The following is a 14299-nucleotide window of genomic DNA, read 5'->3' as shown; positions in this document are numbered from 1 at the left end:
AAATAGGGAAAATGGGTTCAACACATTCCAAGTTTTTAAACAAATTTTGTATTTTAAAAAATATTAGAGAATTTTTTCTCTTAAATTTTGTTTTTTGAGAAAATTTACCAACCATCTACTTTTATTTCATCCTTGGATTTGCTATTGTATTAAAAATATTAGAAATATGCAACTTGGCATAATATAAAATATTAGAAATAATATTTATATTTTTATATAAAAAATTATATATTTTTAAATTATTTAATTTTTATATAAAAATTAAAATTAGTGAAATAAATTTGAAGTTTTGATAACAATTTGTAGTATCGGAGAAACCCATAAGTTGCTTTTTTTATGTTTCTTTAGTTCACTTTCTCAAAAAGAACAATGGCATTCTAGCATGGGGGAGAGAGAGAGAGAGAGAGAGAGAGAGAGAGAGAGAGAGAGAGAGAGAGAGAGAGGGGAGAGAGGAAGAGAGAGAGACGGGGGGAAGAGAGAGAAGAAGAGAGAGAGGGAGAGAGCTGAGAAGAACAAGGCCTCCCCCACCTGAAAATTGAACGACACGCACAAAGACATATTCTCAATTTTCAATCACCACATGAAATCAATCTCATGATTACCACTTCAAACAATAACCATCCTGATATTTGGCCTTTCTGCAGATGTGTCCATAGAAAGGGATAAAAGTAAAAAAAAAATCAATTAATGCCAGAGGAGAGATCACAACAGATTCTCAATGACAAAGCTCCTCACAACAGACAAGGAGAGAGAGCAGAGCACAAAGCCATGCCCATTACAAACCTTTAAATAAATAAATAAAAATTAAAAAATAGAAGCAATTACAATGGCAAAATTAGTTAAAGACACTCTTCAAATCCTGGTGGTTGGGTTGCTGAGGTTGCTGGGGTTGCTGAGGTTGCTGGGGTTGCTGGGGTTGCTGGGTTTGCTGGTGTTGCTTGGGATGTTAGCGGTGGCACTGTTGTCTGCGTTTTCATTGTTCATCCCCAGAGTGCTCTTCACTGCTTCTGCTGCTCCCTGCGCCATGTTCTTCACTTGCTCCCCAGTCTGCATCCCCAATTCCAATGCATTAATATCAAGCTAATTTCAGCTACAAGACTTACTCAGAATAGCGCAAAAGTTTTGCTTTATCATCAAATTCCAAATCCCATCATCAATGGGTATGCTCAAATCATGAATAATATTCCTCAACCAATCCCAAAAATGGTCTTTGAAAAATATAAACCCAGAGGAGGAAGGATATGTATATATACCTGTTGAAGGAAGTTGGAGGCTTGCTGAGTATAAGAAGCGTTCTGCTCACATGGGCCATCTTGGCTTATTTGGCCGCTCTTGGACTATAAAAACACACAAATAGGAAAAAGAATAATAAAAAAAATCAAGTTGAAAATAAATCAAAATAACACATACCCAAAAAGATGGAGAGAGAGAGAGAGAGAGGAGGGGCTTAAGAGAGATGGATTGACTGACCAGGTTGCTTGACTGTTGTTGGCTTGCCATTGTCTTACTCAAAAATCTTGAAAGACAGAATGAGATGAAATGAATGCTTGAGAGGATAGCCAAAGATGATGTTTGAAATGGGAATTTATAGGTTTGCTGAATAATCCTTATGTTGCCAAGTGTAAGCCTAGGCAGTGGGTTTTGGAAGATGTGGTAATGGTTGGTCCTTCCGAAAGGAAAATGGGGGTTTGGACAGGAATGTTTCAAACTTGGAATTCATTGGATCCTTCTGCATAGGTTCCGGAGAGAGCTTGACCTGGTTTTGCAAATCAGATAGGTTGTCTTAGGTTGAAGATCAACTCATATTTCATTACTATTTTTGAAAGAAAGATTTTTATTTATTTTTTTTTTTTTGAGACGATTATATTTGTGCAAAAGGCCTAATAAGGGTTTAAACAGTGTACAACTGTACATCCTAACCTAACCCACTAAATGTTTAGGTTGGACAGACCTCGGCTTCAAATTAGAGAGCTTGATCCGGGTTGGCCCGATCCAATATGTAGAAGTTATGCTTCCTTTTTTTTTCTTTTTCTTTTTTAAATTAAATTATCAAACGAAAATCTTATTTATAGTATTTTTATGATGTGCAATTAAAATCAAAGTGAACAATATCAAAGGTAAGAAAGAGAAGAAATTTGACATTTTCTTTTTAATAATTTGAGCCAAAAGACTCAATATTTTGAAAATTAGACTAGATCGGTCGATCTAATCAATTGGACAATTAATTGGTCATATATTTGGTCCAATTTTCTATAAGGAACCATTTTCATGTTTAACTGATCTTGAACCGTTCAAATCAGTCATTCAACCATCAAACCAGATAAAGTGTTTGGCTTCCTAAGAACCGATCAAGCTCAAAATTGGGCTAAACTTATTATAGAAACCCAATAAGCACTACCGCCAAACACCCATTAAAAACCTAACTCGATTGAGCCCAATAGGGTTAATGAGCACCAAAGTCCAATCCAATCTCAAGGCTTGATTCTTATTGGTGTTGCAAGGTATTTGTATCTTGCATTTAGTTGACCAATATGGAAGGTTAGAAAGAGAAAGAAATTTTCCATTTTCTTTTTAAAAATTCAAGTTAAAAAAAAAAAAAAACCAATGTTTTGAAAATTAGTTTGAATCGCTCTCAAGGTTATGGTTGGATGGTCGAACAAAATTGGACCAAACTTTCACCTATTGCTAAAAGCCAAAGCGTGATTCAATCTCAAGGTTTGGTTGTTGCTAGTGATGCAAGGTACTTGTACCTCGCATTTAGTTAAAGCCCTTACAATGTGGGATGCCTTTACGATGTGGGATTTGATTGAATCACTAACCTCCAACTTTAAAAGCAAGGGTAAGTTCATTGAGTTATATGCTATCCATGTATAATTAGTGCCGGTAAACTAAATATATAGCAAGATTAATGTTTTTTTTTTCAATTTTTTTTCATCCAAATATTTACATTCATCTTGATTTTTATAATAATAATTATGAAAATAATGTATATAATTAATACAATAATTTTCAAATAATAAAATACAAACACAAAGAGATAAGATTAAATACTATAATTTTTTTTCATCTTAAACATATTTTTATATTTAAATATTATATATACTCAGTTTAAAATATTAATATATTTATATTTATCTTTATAATTTAATTTGATATATCTAATATAAATTAAAATATTATTAAAAATTTTAATTATATACATTTTAAATTTCTTGTAATTATTTTTTTATTTTATATAATACATAAATTATATAATTTTGACATTAAGGGTTCCATCGTAATTTTTCCGATTCGGTGGGGTTCGATTTTGAAAACAAACGAAAAGAATACTAACAGCCAAAATCACAGTATCGCGCATCATCCGGTAGAGGGCATAGCGCCACGTGTCTTGAAACTAAAGAATCAGCGTCACAAACCCAATCCCATTATAAACAAAGGCGTATGACGATGAGATGGCACGTGCCACGTACGTGTCATAAAGCAGGACACGCGTCGACCAATAACTGTGTATGAAATTCTATATGTATGCATGGAACCACAGCCTACCCCCTATCCTCGGGTTCAGTTTCTAATACAAGTCTCCGGAGTTCTTTTGAGTATTAGCAGTGAGTTGAGTGAGTTCGAGTTTGGTTGAAGAAGATAAAGATGGCATCCCCTGATCAGAGCTACAAGGCTGGTGAAACCAAAGCCCATGCTCAGGTGTCTCTCGTTTCTCTTTTCCCTCTTCTCTCTTCTCTCATGCTTGGCTATTTATTAATCACATTTTCAAACACCTTAACACTATGATACGTAAATCCCTACTTAATCATCTCTCATTAAGGCACGGCCCATTTTCAAGTCCTATTGCATAAGCGTAATAGTTCCCTGTTTTACACAGGAGAAGACCGATCAAGCCATGGCAAAGGGAAGGGAAGCATCGGAGGTGGTGAAGGAGAAGGCCCAAGGGGCCAAAGACAAAACGGCAGAAACAGCCGAGCATGCTAAAGACAAGACAGCTGATACGGCCCAGCAAGCGAAAGGCAGGACCCAGGAGTCCAAGGACCAGAGCGGAGGCTACCTCTCAGAGAAGGCAGGGGCGGCCAAGGAGAAGGCCCTGGGGGCCACTGAGGCTACGAAAGAGAAGGCCTCGGAGATGGTCGAGTCGGGCCGTGAGACGGCCGAAGCAGGCAAAGATAAGACTGGCGGGATCCTGCAGACCACTGGAGAGAGAGTGAAGGGCATGGCCCAAGGCGCTGCAGATGCTGTGAAGCAAACCTTCGGAATGGCCGGCAATGAGGACAGGCCCAAAGAGTAGTTTGAAAAGAGTGTGTTTGCTATTGGGCTGTTGGGCTCGGCCCAATATTTGTTATGTTTTTTCAACTGTCAGTGTCAGGGTCAGTGTCGTTTGTTGTTGGCTTCGTAACTTAGAAGGGATGGAATTGTAATTTCACCTCGATATAAATGCAAGCTGCAATCTTCTCTTCTCATTCCATATTGATTTTTTCTTGATTCCCTGTACGACGTCGTTTAGGATTATATCCGTTTGTGTGTCGTGTGTATATTGTGTAGGGGGAAAACGAGATGGCTGCCTGGTTGGGTTCCTTAGCCAATTCTCAACAACCCTAGAGATGAAAAGGATCCGGTTGAAGAGGGTGGAGGAGAGGGTAAGACTTCATATAAAAATTGGAAGATTGGAAGTGATGGGAGAAACTATGGTAGGGAGAGAATGGGTTTCTCATCCTTTTAATCAATCAATTAACCCGAATCAAACCGTAAAATCATACTCCTCGATCTCTTTGGCACAGCATATAAAAATGAAAAGCAATATTTGTGTTTCTCCTCGATCCACTTTAAATTGTTGCATCAAAATTTTGCACCCCAACACATTACAACGTGTGGAATGCTACAACCCCATCACAGACACTCCTACAAAAAGGGAACAAAAGAACCCTAAAAACAAGAAAACACAGTGCATCTCCGTGGCTCACCAAGCTATGCTCATGGCCTTTTTCTTTCTTCCTTTCTTTCCTTCTTAGTCTTCATCTTGTGCAACAAGGGCATGGAACTGCTCTCAAGTTTTTGTTCACTATCACTAACTCCTCAACTCTGGAAGGGTTTCACCATCTCCAGTACTATATTGGGCTGTGTTTCACTGAGATTTCTGTTTCCCAGACAAACAAAAAACAATTAAATAGAATGTCCATAGATCATATTGGTTTTTCTTCCGATCAGATTATAACTCAAGTACCAGTTTAGGCCCAGAATCTTTTCTTCAAACTCCGACTAACCCAGCCTTTAATCATCAAAAGTCAGTCGCTCATTCCTTCACTTCCTTCAATATCACTTAAACCACTGAAGCCTTCAAGTTCCTCGCTATCTTCATTTGTTTCCATGGCATCTCCAGATTCCTCCCCTTCATCACTTTCATCATCCTTGTCCTCATAAATAATTGGCGTTACGGTCTCATTCTCATCTAACCCATCATCACCAACCTGTGCAGAAAACAAATCACATGAATGAAAAGGACACACCGGAATCCACACCTAAGATTTATTGAAAAGCACGCTCACCCCTGCATAAAGGAAGTCTAAGCAACTTTGTAGCTGAAGAGCTGGACGGAAAGTTGAAACTCTTGATTCTATGAGCTGTATATCCATCACAAAGAAAAAAATGGAGTTAAATAACTTGCCCTCTAATCCATGGAATACAGTGTCTAGCTATAACAATTAATCCACTGGCATTGGTTATTTAATGGCAATGTGTAATTAGAATAACTTAATACGATTTGGACATCTGATGGCACTTGATACCAACATTCCTCACTAATATAGTATTAAGTTCCAAACAAAAATTAGGGTTGCAAAACTTGGAATCATCACAGCAATTAAAAGATAGATAATGTTATGTTGTAAATGGAACTCCTACAGATGAACCCAGTCATGATATGAATGAACACACCATATGCTGTTGAAAACAAAGATGGAATAAACACACTTTATGCTGTCAGAAAAGAAAAAAAAAAAATCAAATCATCTCAAATGTTATTAAAAGCAAGAAATTGTTTTGGTATCCCTGGAAAAACTATATGTTTGGAAAGGTTAATAGAATAGATATCACTATGACTGGGCAGTGGCATTCATAGAATCAGTCAATTTATACCAAAAAAGAGAGAAAAAATCTATTTGTTTTACTCGAAATAATGTAGTCTTGGTTCTGACCTGAAATAAAGAGTTGAGGGCATGTAAAGATGATTCCTGAGAGATTATTCCGCTCGCATGTTGAAGGAGTAAACTTCTTAGCCATGGAAGGGCACATACCAATATTGCACCCCTATAAAGCAAATGCAACACAAAAACCCATTAATCTCAATAATCTTGTGCGTGAAAGTTTGAACAACAATATCCACACATTCAATTTTCAAACACTGACAAAAAAAGAAACCCCACGCATCAAATTCTTTTCAAACACTGAAGGAAAATCCTTCTTCAGGTTCATGATGTGTGATCACCAGTTTAGGGAGTCTCAAGCTGGAATCACCCCCAGAAACCCACATTAAATTTGTAACAAACAGCCAATAACCATTTTGAGCAATATTCTTTTTCCTTTTTTCTTTTTTCTTTTTTTTTTTCTTTTCTTCCTTTTCTGGATAAGCAAGCCCCATTGAAGCAATGTTGTCACCTGCCTCAAATCGAATTACTAATTCCTCACTCTAGTTGCTTTTGGCTAGTATTAAATCTACCTAAAGGAACACAAAGAACTACACAAGGTAAGAAACAAAAACACCTTGTTAAATTGGTGATTTTCCTAATAAAGCTTCTGGTCCTAACATTTTTCTTTTGTCCTTGTTCAGAACCTCTTATCTATCCGGGGGACAGAGTGTTCCAATAGCAATGCCAGCTAGTCATAGAAAACTCATTTATAATGTACCAAAAGATACCTTGATGTATCAGTCATATATATGCATTTACATATGTAGATATCATACAGCCCAATTATATATGCCTTTTTGTTAAGCATTTTTTTTTGATAAATTTTGTTCTACTTGCCCATAAAAAAGAAATGTATATATCCCAATTATACATCAGTATTTACCTTGACTCAATCATGGATATGAGAGAGCCTAAAAGCTTGAGAACATGAGATGGATTTAGCAGTGAGACTGAATTTGCAATAACCTGCAAACATATAATATATCAGGTTTCTTAGAAGATAAAATATTTAGAAATGTTGTACTGTCATTAATTAAATTAGGGAGAGAAAAGGACCTTCTCATCTTGGGTGTATAAGCAATCTAACAGAAGTGCACGATCATCTGCATTTAATGCTTGCTTAAGCAAAACATGAACTGAGTCTGCGCTTGGAGGCATTGTGTGAAGAGAAGATTCTTGATTTTCATGGGTCTTGCCATTATCAGCATTATCTATTAGATTTAAACTCTCAAGTTTCTCGCCCATGGTCGGCTCATCCCAATCATCATCAATTTGGACTCCATCCACAGCCTCTCCATGGCCTATATATCCAATACCACAACCAGGGTATAATTTGAATTAATGTGAAAGTGTGAAGATTGTATTTACTAATACCGGAAAGCAAACCACAATGACAGACTAACATAAACACCAATTCCACAATTGATAGTTTGCCATAAAATAGAGCTTAAACTGGATTCCACCAGATGGTAACAACAATCCAACTTATAAATTTCCATAACACTGGTTAATCTCATCACTTCACCTAAAGAAGCAATAGAGATTTGGGGGTGTTTCTTCTGTTCACTAGGTTAGGTTTTTTCACAACAACTCATGCATTTATTTTATAGACATGATTCAGTGTGTTTCATAATTTTTATAGAAGTTAGATTGATGTTTAAAACTTAAATATCCATCAAGTTATTGTTTGATCTGAAATTGAAAAAACACAGGCAAGTCATGGCATTAGCCTTTCTGCAGTTGTTATACACAAGAAGCAGTCATTTACATCTCTATTTTACATAGTAAGGTATGTGATGCAATGACAGGCTGCCTGGGAAATCAAAAGTGGACCAGACTGGGTCCACATGCATCTGTTTACTCGGTTTAAGTAGAAACCAATTATGATGGTCTCAATTTGGGCAACAAATTAGGGCATGACTTTTTGAACTGTTAAAAATCAGCAAAATCCCTACCACAAACACAAAACTAAAAACAAGTCAGGTTGTAGTCAACATGCGTTTGACTATTTTTTGGTCTCCTAAACAACCATGGTTCTTAGTGAGTAACAAGAACATACTAGATGGAGATCAACTCGATGAAGTTATTATCACTTAATTATAAGTTTAAGGCTTCTGGAAAAAACAAATAGGGGGAAAGAATGAAAGAAAAAGGAAGAAGATATTATGTAATAACACTTACCAATATCAACCATATTTTCTGCAGCAGCAAGATCAGGATCAGATGCTGCTCGCTTTTTATTTGACTTCTTGTTTTGGATTGGTTCTGCTGCTGCCTCTAATTCCAAATCTTCAAAATTTATACAACAGAACCATTAGAAAGTCACTCCAAGAGCCACGATTTATAAGATGAATATCACATGTAAAGAATTATAGTTGGCACTTGGAACTCATAATAGTAACTCGCTGAAATATTGAACCTTTTCACTTTCACTTCTTAACTGGAGGGTAGCTGGTGAGGTTTGACAAACTAGGGAGTTCTTAGAAACAAATTGCACAGGACAAAACATTCTTAGCCTGGTAAACATCAAATCATAAAAAAATGCAAAGAGATTTTAAAATATAATTACAACTCTTGTCATATATAAAATCCTTGTCTGACAAGCATTTGAAAAGAGATTAACAAAAGAAACTTCACGAGTAATCTTTAATGCATCTCTTTCAAGGAAAAATGTAATCCAAAATTATGCTTGTGAAGATAATTTCTGGCATCTAGAAGAATACTTTAAAAGAAACCTCTGAAGTGTTCCAAAAAGTAACAGCTAAGGAATTTTATAGGTGCAAACTTTGTATCCTATATATACGCTGTTATATGATGTCCTGCTTGTATTCCGTATATAATTGAAAGTCAGATGTGATGATTTTGATTAAATGATATGTCACAATGTTTAAGCTAACATTTACTTATGCACTTCTTAAGTAAATTTTCTTTCTTAGATGAATAAGAAAATTATTAAAAGAAAGAAAGGGTGTTCAAGCCATTGCCCACAGAGTATACACAATGAGAAGAAATTAGAACCTTGAATCATAGAAAAAGGCTAAGAAAAGCAAAACCACTTCTATTACCAAACAAACCAGTTAAAAAATCATATTCAGCAAGGACACACATTCGAAGTAGATTCCAAAAATCAGAAGGAAAATATAAAAAAATAAATCTAGAAAAGGCACGTAACTTCAGTAAGATAAAAACTAAAAGGTTGAAATGAAATTATAACTTTATGATCATCCAAAAGGCCTAGAAAGTCAAAACTATTCTTATTTCCAAACAGATCAGTTCATGAAGAAAGATGTTTAGCAAGGATTGACATTACAAGTACATTCAAATAAATCAAAGCAAAGAAAAAAAAAACATTAGCCTAGAAAAGGCAAATTTCAGATAAAATCATTAACCTAGAGAAGACACAAAATTTCAATAAGCTAAAAACTGATAAATGAGAAAGAAATGCTGAAAAAAGGGTCATGTTTAATGGTCATCCATTGTTTGAGTAAACAGATATAGAAGAACCATAGTAAATAGAACAGCCAAATCTTAAAACAGAAACACAAAGAGACTGAAATAAAAAATGAAAACTAAAGAAAATTAAGAAATGATTATATGTGACTAAAGAAACTTTTTGTTTTCATCTATCAGTGAGGAAACAAGTAGTCACACCTTTTCCTGCAAGAACACCATTCTCCCTCCCAGCCTCAGCAACAGTTTTCACAATGTTGTCTGTGGCTGCTACAACAATATCCTCCCCTGGGTTACTAATTTCCAAGAGATTAAACTGAGGAGAATTAATGGAACCATAACAAACAAGAGCTGTCACCCATCCATCTGATTGTAAAGCATTTAATCTAGCAGTAATGATAGAAGTGCGACTCTTCTTGGTACTTCCACTGTGTTTCTGGTCTATTTCAGCTTCTTTAGTTTTTACCATTATCTTTGTTGGATTATACTCCTGTGCTGATGTGGTCTTCAAATTCCACAAATAAGCTATACCTGAACTGGAAACTGAGAGGATGACTAAACCATCATCTTCATTCCAACCATGCTTGCATTCAAATACTACTGGAGGATGTTTCATGGAAAGAACAGGCCCTTTACTGACAGTCTTTCTATTCAAATCACAGTTCCACACTTGAAGATGTTTCTCACCAAACCCAGATGTAACAATGGTATTGGCATCATTAGATATCCAAATACTCTGCACAGACTCCTGTGATACCAAAATATCCAAATTAAACCTCAAGCATACAAAAGAACTCTCCAGATATGTGAAGCAAACTCCTAATTTAGTGAACTCACCAAATCATCAGGGAACTTCAGAAGTTCTTTCCCATTTTCCAAGCTTAGAACCCGTATCTTGCTACCAGCTATGGCTAAGATTTTCTCGTCTGGAAAAAAGAAAATAGATGATGTCAACAATAGGTTAGAAACTCAAAAGGATCAATATGACTCAATTACTGACCGCTAGAAAAAGCTAAGGAAGAGATCGGCTTCTTTGAAGCTTTGAACTCTCCTATAAGTTCTCCATTTTCTGATTTCAATGTTGAGACCATTCCATTAGTACCCACTACATGAAGAATACGCCCTTTATTTGCAAAAGAAAGCCCCACAATTCCTCTGTATAAAGAAGAGAGACAACATTATTACTTATCTATATGTTCAGCATGTCAAAATATACAGGACCATGCATACATGTGTAAAAAAATTCTCTTTCAGAAGTAAATAATAAAACAACCCATATGCTCATAAAGCCAATGAAGCTCTTCAAAGACAGATACAAGGGAACATAAATATAAGATATGCATATTTCTCTGTGGGAAACAGATGAGCTAAGAATGTATACTGGAAGTGATACCATTTTGAAGGAAAAAACATACAAAAGATAATTATAGACAAGTTGAAACAACCAAAAATGAAACTGATCCATGGGTATCATTTTAAACAACCAATTTTTCTAAAAGCTTAAGCTTACAGGATTTGGGCTCACAATGTATATTATGCATACTAACAAAGTTCATGCTCGACTCTTCTTCACTGTTGTTATCTTCACAGCCTACCAACCTCTCCCTTTGATATCCATGGATAAAAGACCCAATGTTAAATTGGAAGTATTAATGAATGTAATGTTAATTTACATACCCAGGATGGTATCTGGAAGATTCCCACTTCATTTCACCAGCAAAAATATCGACCACCAAAATGTTTCCATCATTTGTGACAAGGGCCAATAATAAGCATGCGCCACGTTCTTTTCTACGCTAAAAGGACCAAAATGAAAACAATCAATTTATCACATATCTAGTATAAAGAACTTTCCACCTTAGTTTCCAAAACCAAAGAGATCTAACAATCTAAAGCACTTTCACCGGGAATGTGAAATTACCTTTTTTCCAACAAAACTACATGTCATACAAGAATAACTGATACCAGAGTCCACATCTGGCCCCTTCCACTCTGCCACTAGACTTTGATAACTTGTGTTCCAAATCTGAAAATTGTGAATTAGTTTCAATATGATTTGCATAAACAAATACACACATAATATCAATTCATTAACTCATTTACTAATGGAAGAATGCTACCAACAGTCCCCATGTGCAAATAGGTGTTCATGCAAAACACATAAAGGTAATTTTATCTTGCATGCATGGGTCATTTTTTAGGCCCGGACCACGGTCACCTTCCTCCGAAACCATGGCAAGCATTTTTCTTCAGTAATGAGCTCCCACTGGATAGATTTATGTATAAACTAGAGAAAAAGAAGCTAAAATGACAGTTCTTCCAGTCTTAGTCTGTTTGTTCTTTTAGGGTTTCCCTTGTAAAGGGTTAAAATCATCAATCAAAACAAACTGCACCGAGTGACAAACACTACAACCTCAACCATACCCAACCCCACTCCCATATACACTTTCATATAGCAACCCTTAATTTGATGTAAAATCCATCTGATACTTTAACTCAAACTATCAAGAATACCCAAACATATACACATACAATAAAACCCTAAATCCGCAACATATAATTTCCCAATCCAGTAATTCTCTCAGGAATTATGTGCCTCTCCTGCAGCAACTAGGTCAAAAAATGCTGTATTTTCGAAATAAAATTATTTATTCCAACAATTTCGCCATGATTGTTAAGGAAATCAAACCATTTAAAAAATTGAAACAAAAATGTATGTAGAAAGAGAAAAAATAATACTTTAACTGTTCCGTCGGGAGATAAAATGGCGAGGAAATCCCCATCAGGAGTGAAAGACGAAACAACAGGCTTCAACTTCTTCTCTCTCGCCATTACAGAGCAGCTTAAAGAGAGAAAGTAGAGAGAGAAACAAACAGTTTAAGAGGGAGAAAGAAGAGCTGCGGAGAGAAAGGCGGAGCAAGGGTTTAGAGGTTTTAGGAGGGTGGCTGGTGGTGGGACAAAAATTATATTTTTAAAAATTGGGAATTTTTTTAGAAAATAATAATAATTAGTTTATGGGTTTGAGAAGAATACTTGGAGACAAATTATTATTTTTTTTTTAAATGTGAAATTCTATAAAAAAAAAATAAAAAAATAACTACTAATAATAATCATAGTTATATTTTATTAAGGAATTTTTCTTCTCAGATTTTGCAGTATTTTTATTTAATGTGTTCTTAATAATACTTAGAGTGTATTTGATAGTGATTTTATAAAATATTTATAGTCTTTCTAACACTTAAATGATAAAAAATTTTAAGTATTAAAAATATTAGAAAGACTTCCTAAAATTACTATCAAATGGGTTATTAGAATGTGTTTAGTAGTGATTTTGAAAAATATTTTTAACATTTCTAATACTTGAAAAATAAAAAATTTTAAGTATTAAAAAAATTATAACTACTTTTTCAAATCATTGTCAAACACACTTTTAAAGTGCTTTTGGTAGAGATTTTAGTAAGTATTTCTAGCCATTGTAATACTTTGAAAATTTTCATATTTTATGTGTTACAAATGCTAAAAACGCTTCTTATAATCACTGTAAAAAACACTCTTACTTTACAAGTGTTTTTAAAAAGAATTATCAATAAAGTGTTTCTCCAAAATATATTACAAGTAATTTTTTAATACTATAAATAATTTTTCATATTTTTAAAAATATTTCCTAGTTAAGGAAAATCATCATTAACATATTGGTTTTTGAGCCAAATTTGTCTTTGGCTCAATTTTTGGTAACTTTCTTTATTTATTTTTCTATTAATATTTCGTCTATTTTTCAAATTTTGTTTATTTACTTAAAAAAAAAATGGAAACCTTTTAGTTAAGGAAAATAAAGCTTTGTTTAGATAATATTTAAAAAAAAAAGAATTTTAAGAATAATTTTTTAAACTGTTATTGATATTTTGTAGAACAAAAGCCTATTTTGAAAGTTGAATTGTTTCTTAATTTATTTTATTTGTTTTTAAAATATTTTTTATTTGTAGGACTTTAATTTTAACCATTGTCTATATTTATATAATTATTTTTTAAATATAAAGGACTTTTACACGACTAAAATCAATAAGTAATTATCTTATTTAATTAAGGTGCTAATGAGAATACATCAGGTAATGTTAATGTATTAAAAAACTATTATTATTATTATTATTATTATTATTATTTAATCTCTCATATAAAAGGTAGTATAATCCTTATAGGAATATAAATCCTAGGCTATATATTTTCTACTTTTTAATTTTTTTATATATAAAGGTCCTCTTTGTACGGTCAAGTCTCATCTGTATGCTTTGAAATTGTTCACAATCTCGTCTTCTTCGTAAGGTAAAGTGGGTTTCTTCTCAAAGTCTCATTCTAATGGTTTTTCGATGTTTATTTATTTATAAATTTTGTTTGTTTTTTTATTAATATAGAAGAGATTAATTTAAGATTTTAGTTAATTTTTCTTTTAAAGCGTCGAGTATTATTAATTTCATATTTATAAGAAATTATAAGTAAATAATTTAGGATTAATTACAAATTTGTTTCTCCCTCGAGGTGTTTGAATAAAGAACCAAATATCAAAATTAGGGTGTTGCTTTCATGGGTTCCAAAGTCTTGTTGTTGCCACAAAATCTATTCATTTGTTTTGATGTCGCGATGCTTTTGGCTTTTTATATGTTTTT

At 34.1% G+C, this 14299-nt stretch overlaps 3 protein-coding genes across 5 annotated transcripts; 1 reads left to right on the top strand and 2 right to left on the bottom strand.

Moving 5' to 3' along the window:
• Positions 1 to 581: 581 nt before the first annotated feature.
• Positions 582 to 1581, bottom strand: LOC117922663 (late embryogenesis abundant protein 2). The gene is made up of 3 exons (XM_034840836.1): positions 1471 to 1581; positions 1254 to 1337; positions 582 to 1047 (listed from the first exon to the last, which is right to left on the bottom strand). Exons 1-3 carry the CDS (start codon positions 1498 to 1500, stop codon positions 853 to 855), a joined length of 309 nt encoding a protein of 102 aa, XP_034696727.1. The 5' UTR covers positions 1501 to 1581; the 3' UTR covers positions 582 to 852.
• A 2007-nt stretch (positions 1582 to 3588) lies between these two features.
• On the top strand, positions 3589 to 4471 carry LOC117922352 (late embryogenesis abundant protein 1). Its single transcript, XM_034840479.1, has 2 exons — positions 3589 to 3699; positions 3878 to 4471. The coding sequence occupies exons 1-2, from the start codon at positions 3646 to 3648 to the stop codon at positions 4292 to 4294; spliced, it is 471 nt and encodes a 156-aa protein (XP_034696370.1). The 5' UTR covers positions 3589 to 3645; the 3' UTR covers positions 4295 to 4471.
• Positions 4472 to 4747: 276 nt separating this feature from the next.
• On the bottom strand, positions 4748 to 12567 carry LOC117922351 (WD repeat-containing protein 43). 3 transcript variants are annotated; one of them, XR_004652481.1, is made up of 13 exons: positions 12378 to 12567; positions 11560 to 11664; positions 11316 to 11434; positions 10639 to 10793; positions 10476 to 10564; positions 9840 to 10386; positions 8370 to 8477; positions 7245 to 7489; positions 7072 to 7154; positions 6198 to 6309; positions 5550 to 5624; positions 5228 to 5471; positions 4748 to 5140 (listed from the first exon to the last, which is right to left on the bottom strand). XR_004652481.1 is itself a non-coding variant. In XM_034840477.1 (12 exons), exons 1-12 carry the CDS (start codon positions 12468 to 12470, stop codon positions 5289 to 5291), a joined length of 1914 nt encoding a protein of 637 aa, XP_034696368.1. In that variant the 5' UTR covers positions 12471 to 12567; the 3' UTR covers positions 4748 to 5288. The 3 variants fall into 3 exon arrangements, 2 of the variants coding, with proteins under 2 accessions (XP_034696368.1, XP_034696369.1); XM_034840477.1 differs by having other exon boundaries at positions 4748 to 5471; XM_034840478.1 differs by lacking the exon at positions 12378 to 12567 and having other exon boundaries at positions 4748 to 5471; positions 11316 to 11429; positions 11560 to 11647.
• Between the last annotated feature and the right edge of the window lie 1732 nt (positions 12568 to 14299).

This window comes from Vitis riparia, chromosome 9, assembly GCF_004353265.1.
Source record: "Vitis riparia cultivar Riparia Gloire de Montpellier isolate 1030 chromosome 9, EGFV_Vit.rip_1.0, whole genome shotgun sequence".
Lineage (NCBI taxonomy): Eukaryota > Viridiplantae > Streptophyta > Magnoliopsida > Vitales > Vitaceae > Vitis > Vitis riparia.
Note: the sequence above shows the minus strand (reverse complement) of the source record. Positions and strands in the feature narration are given on the sequence as shown.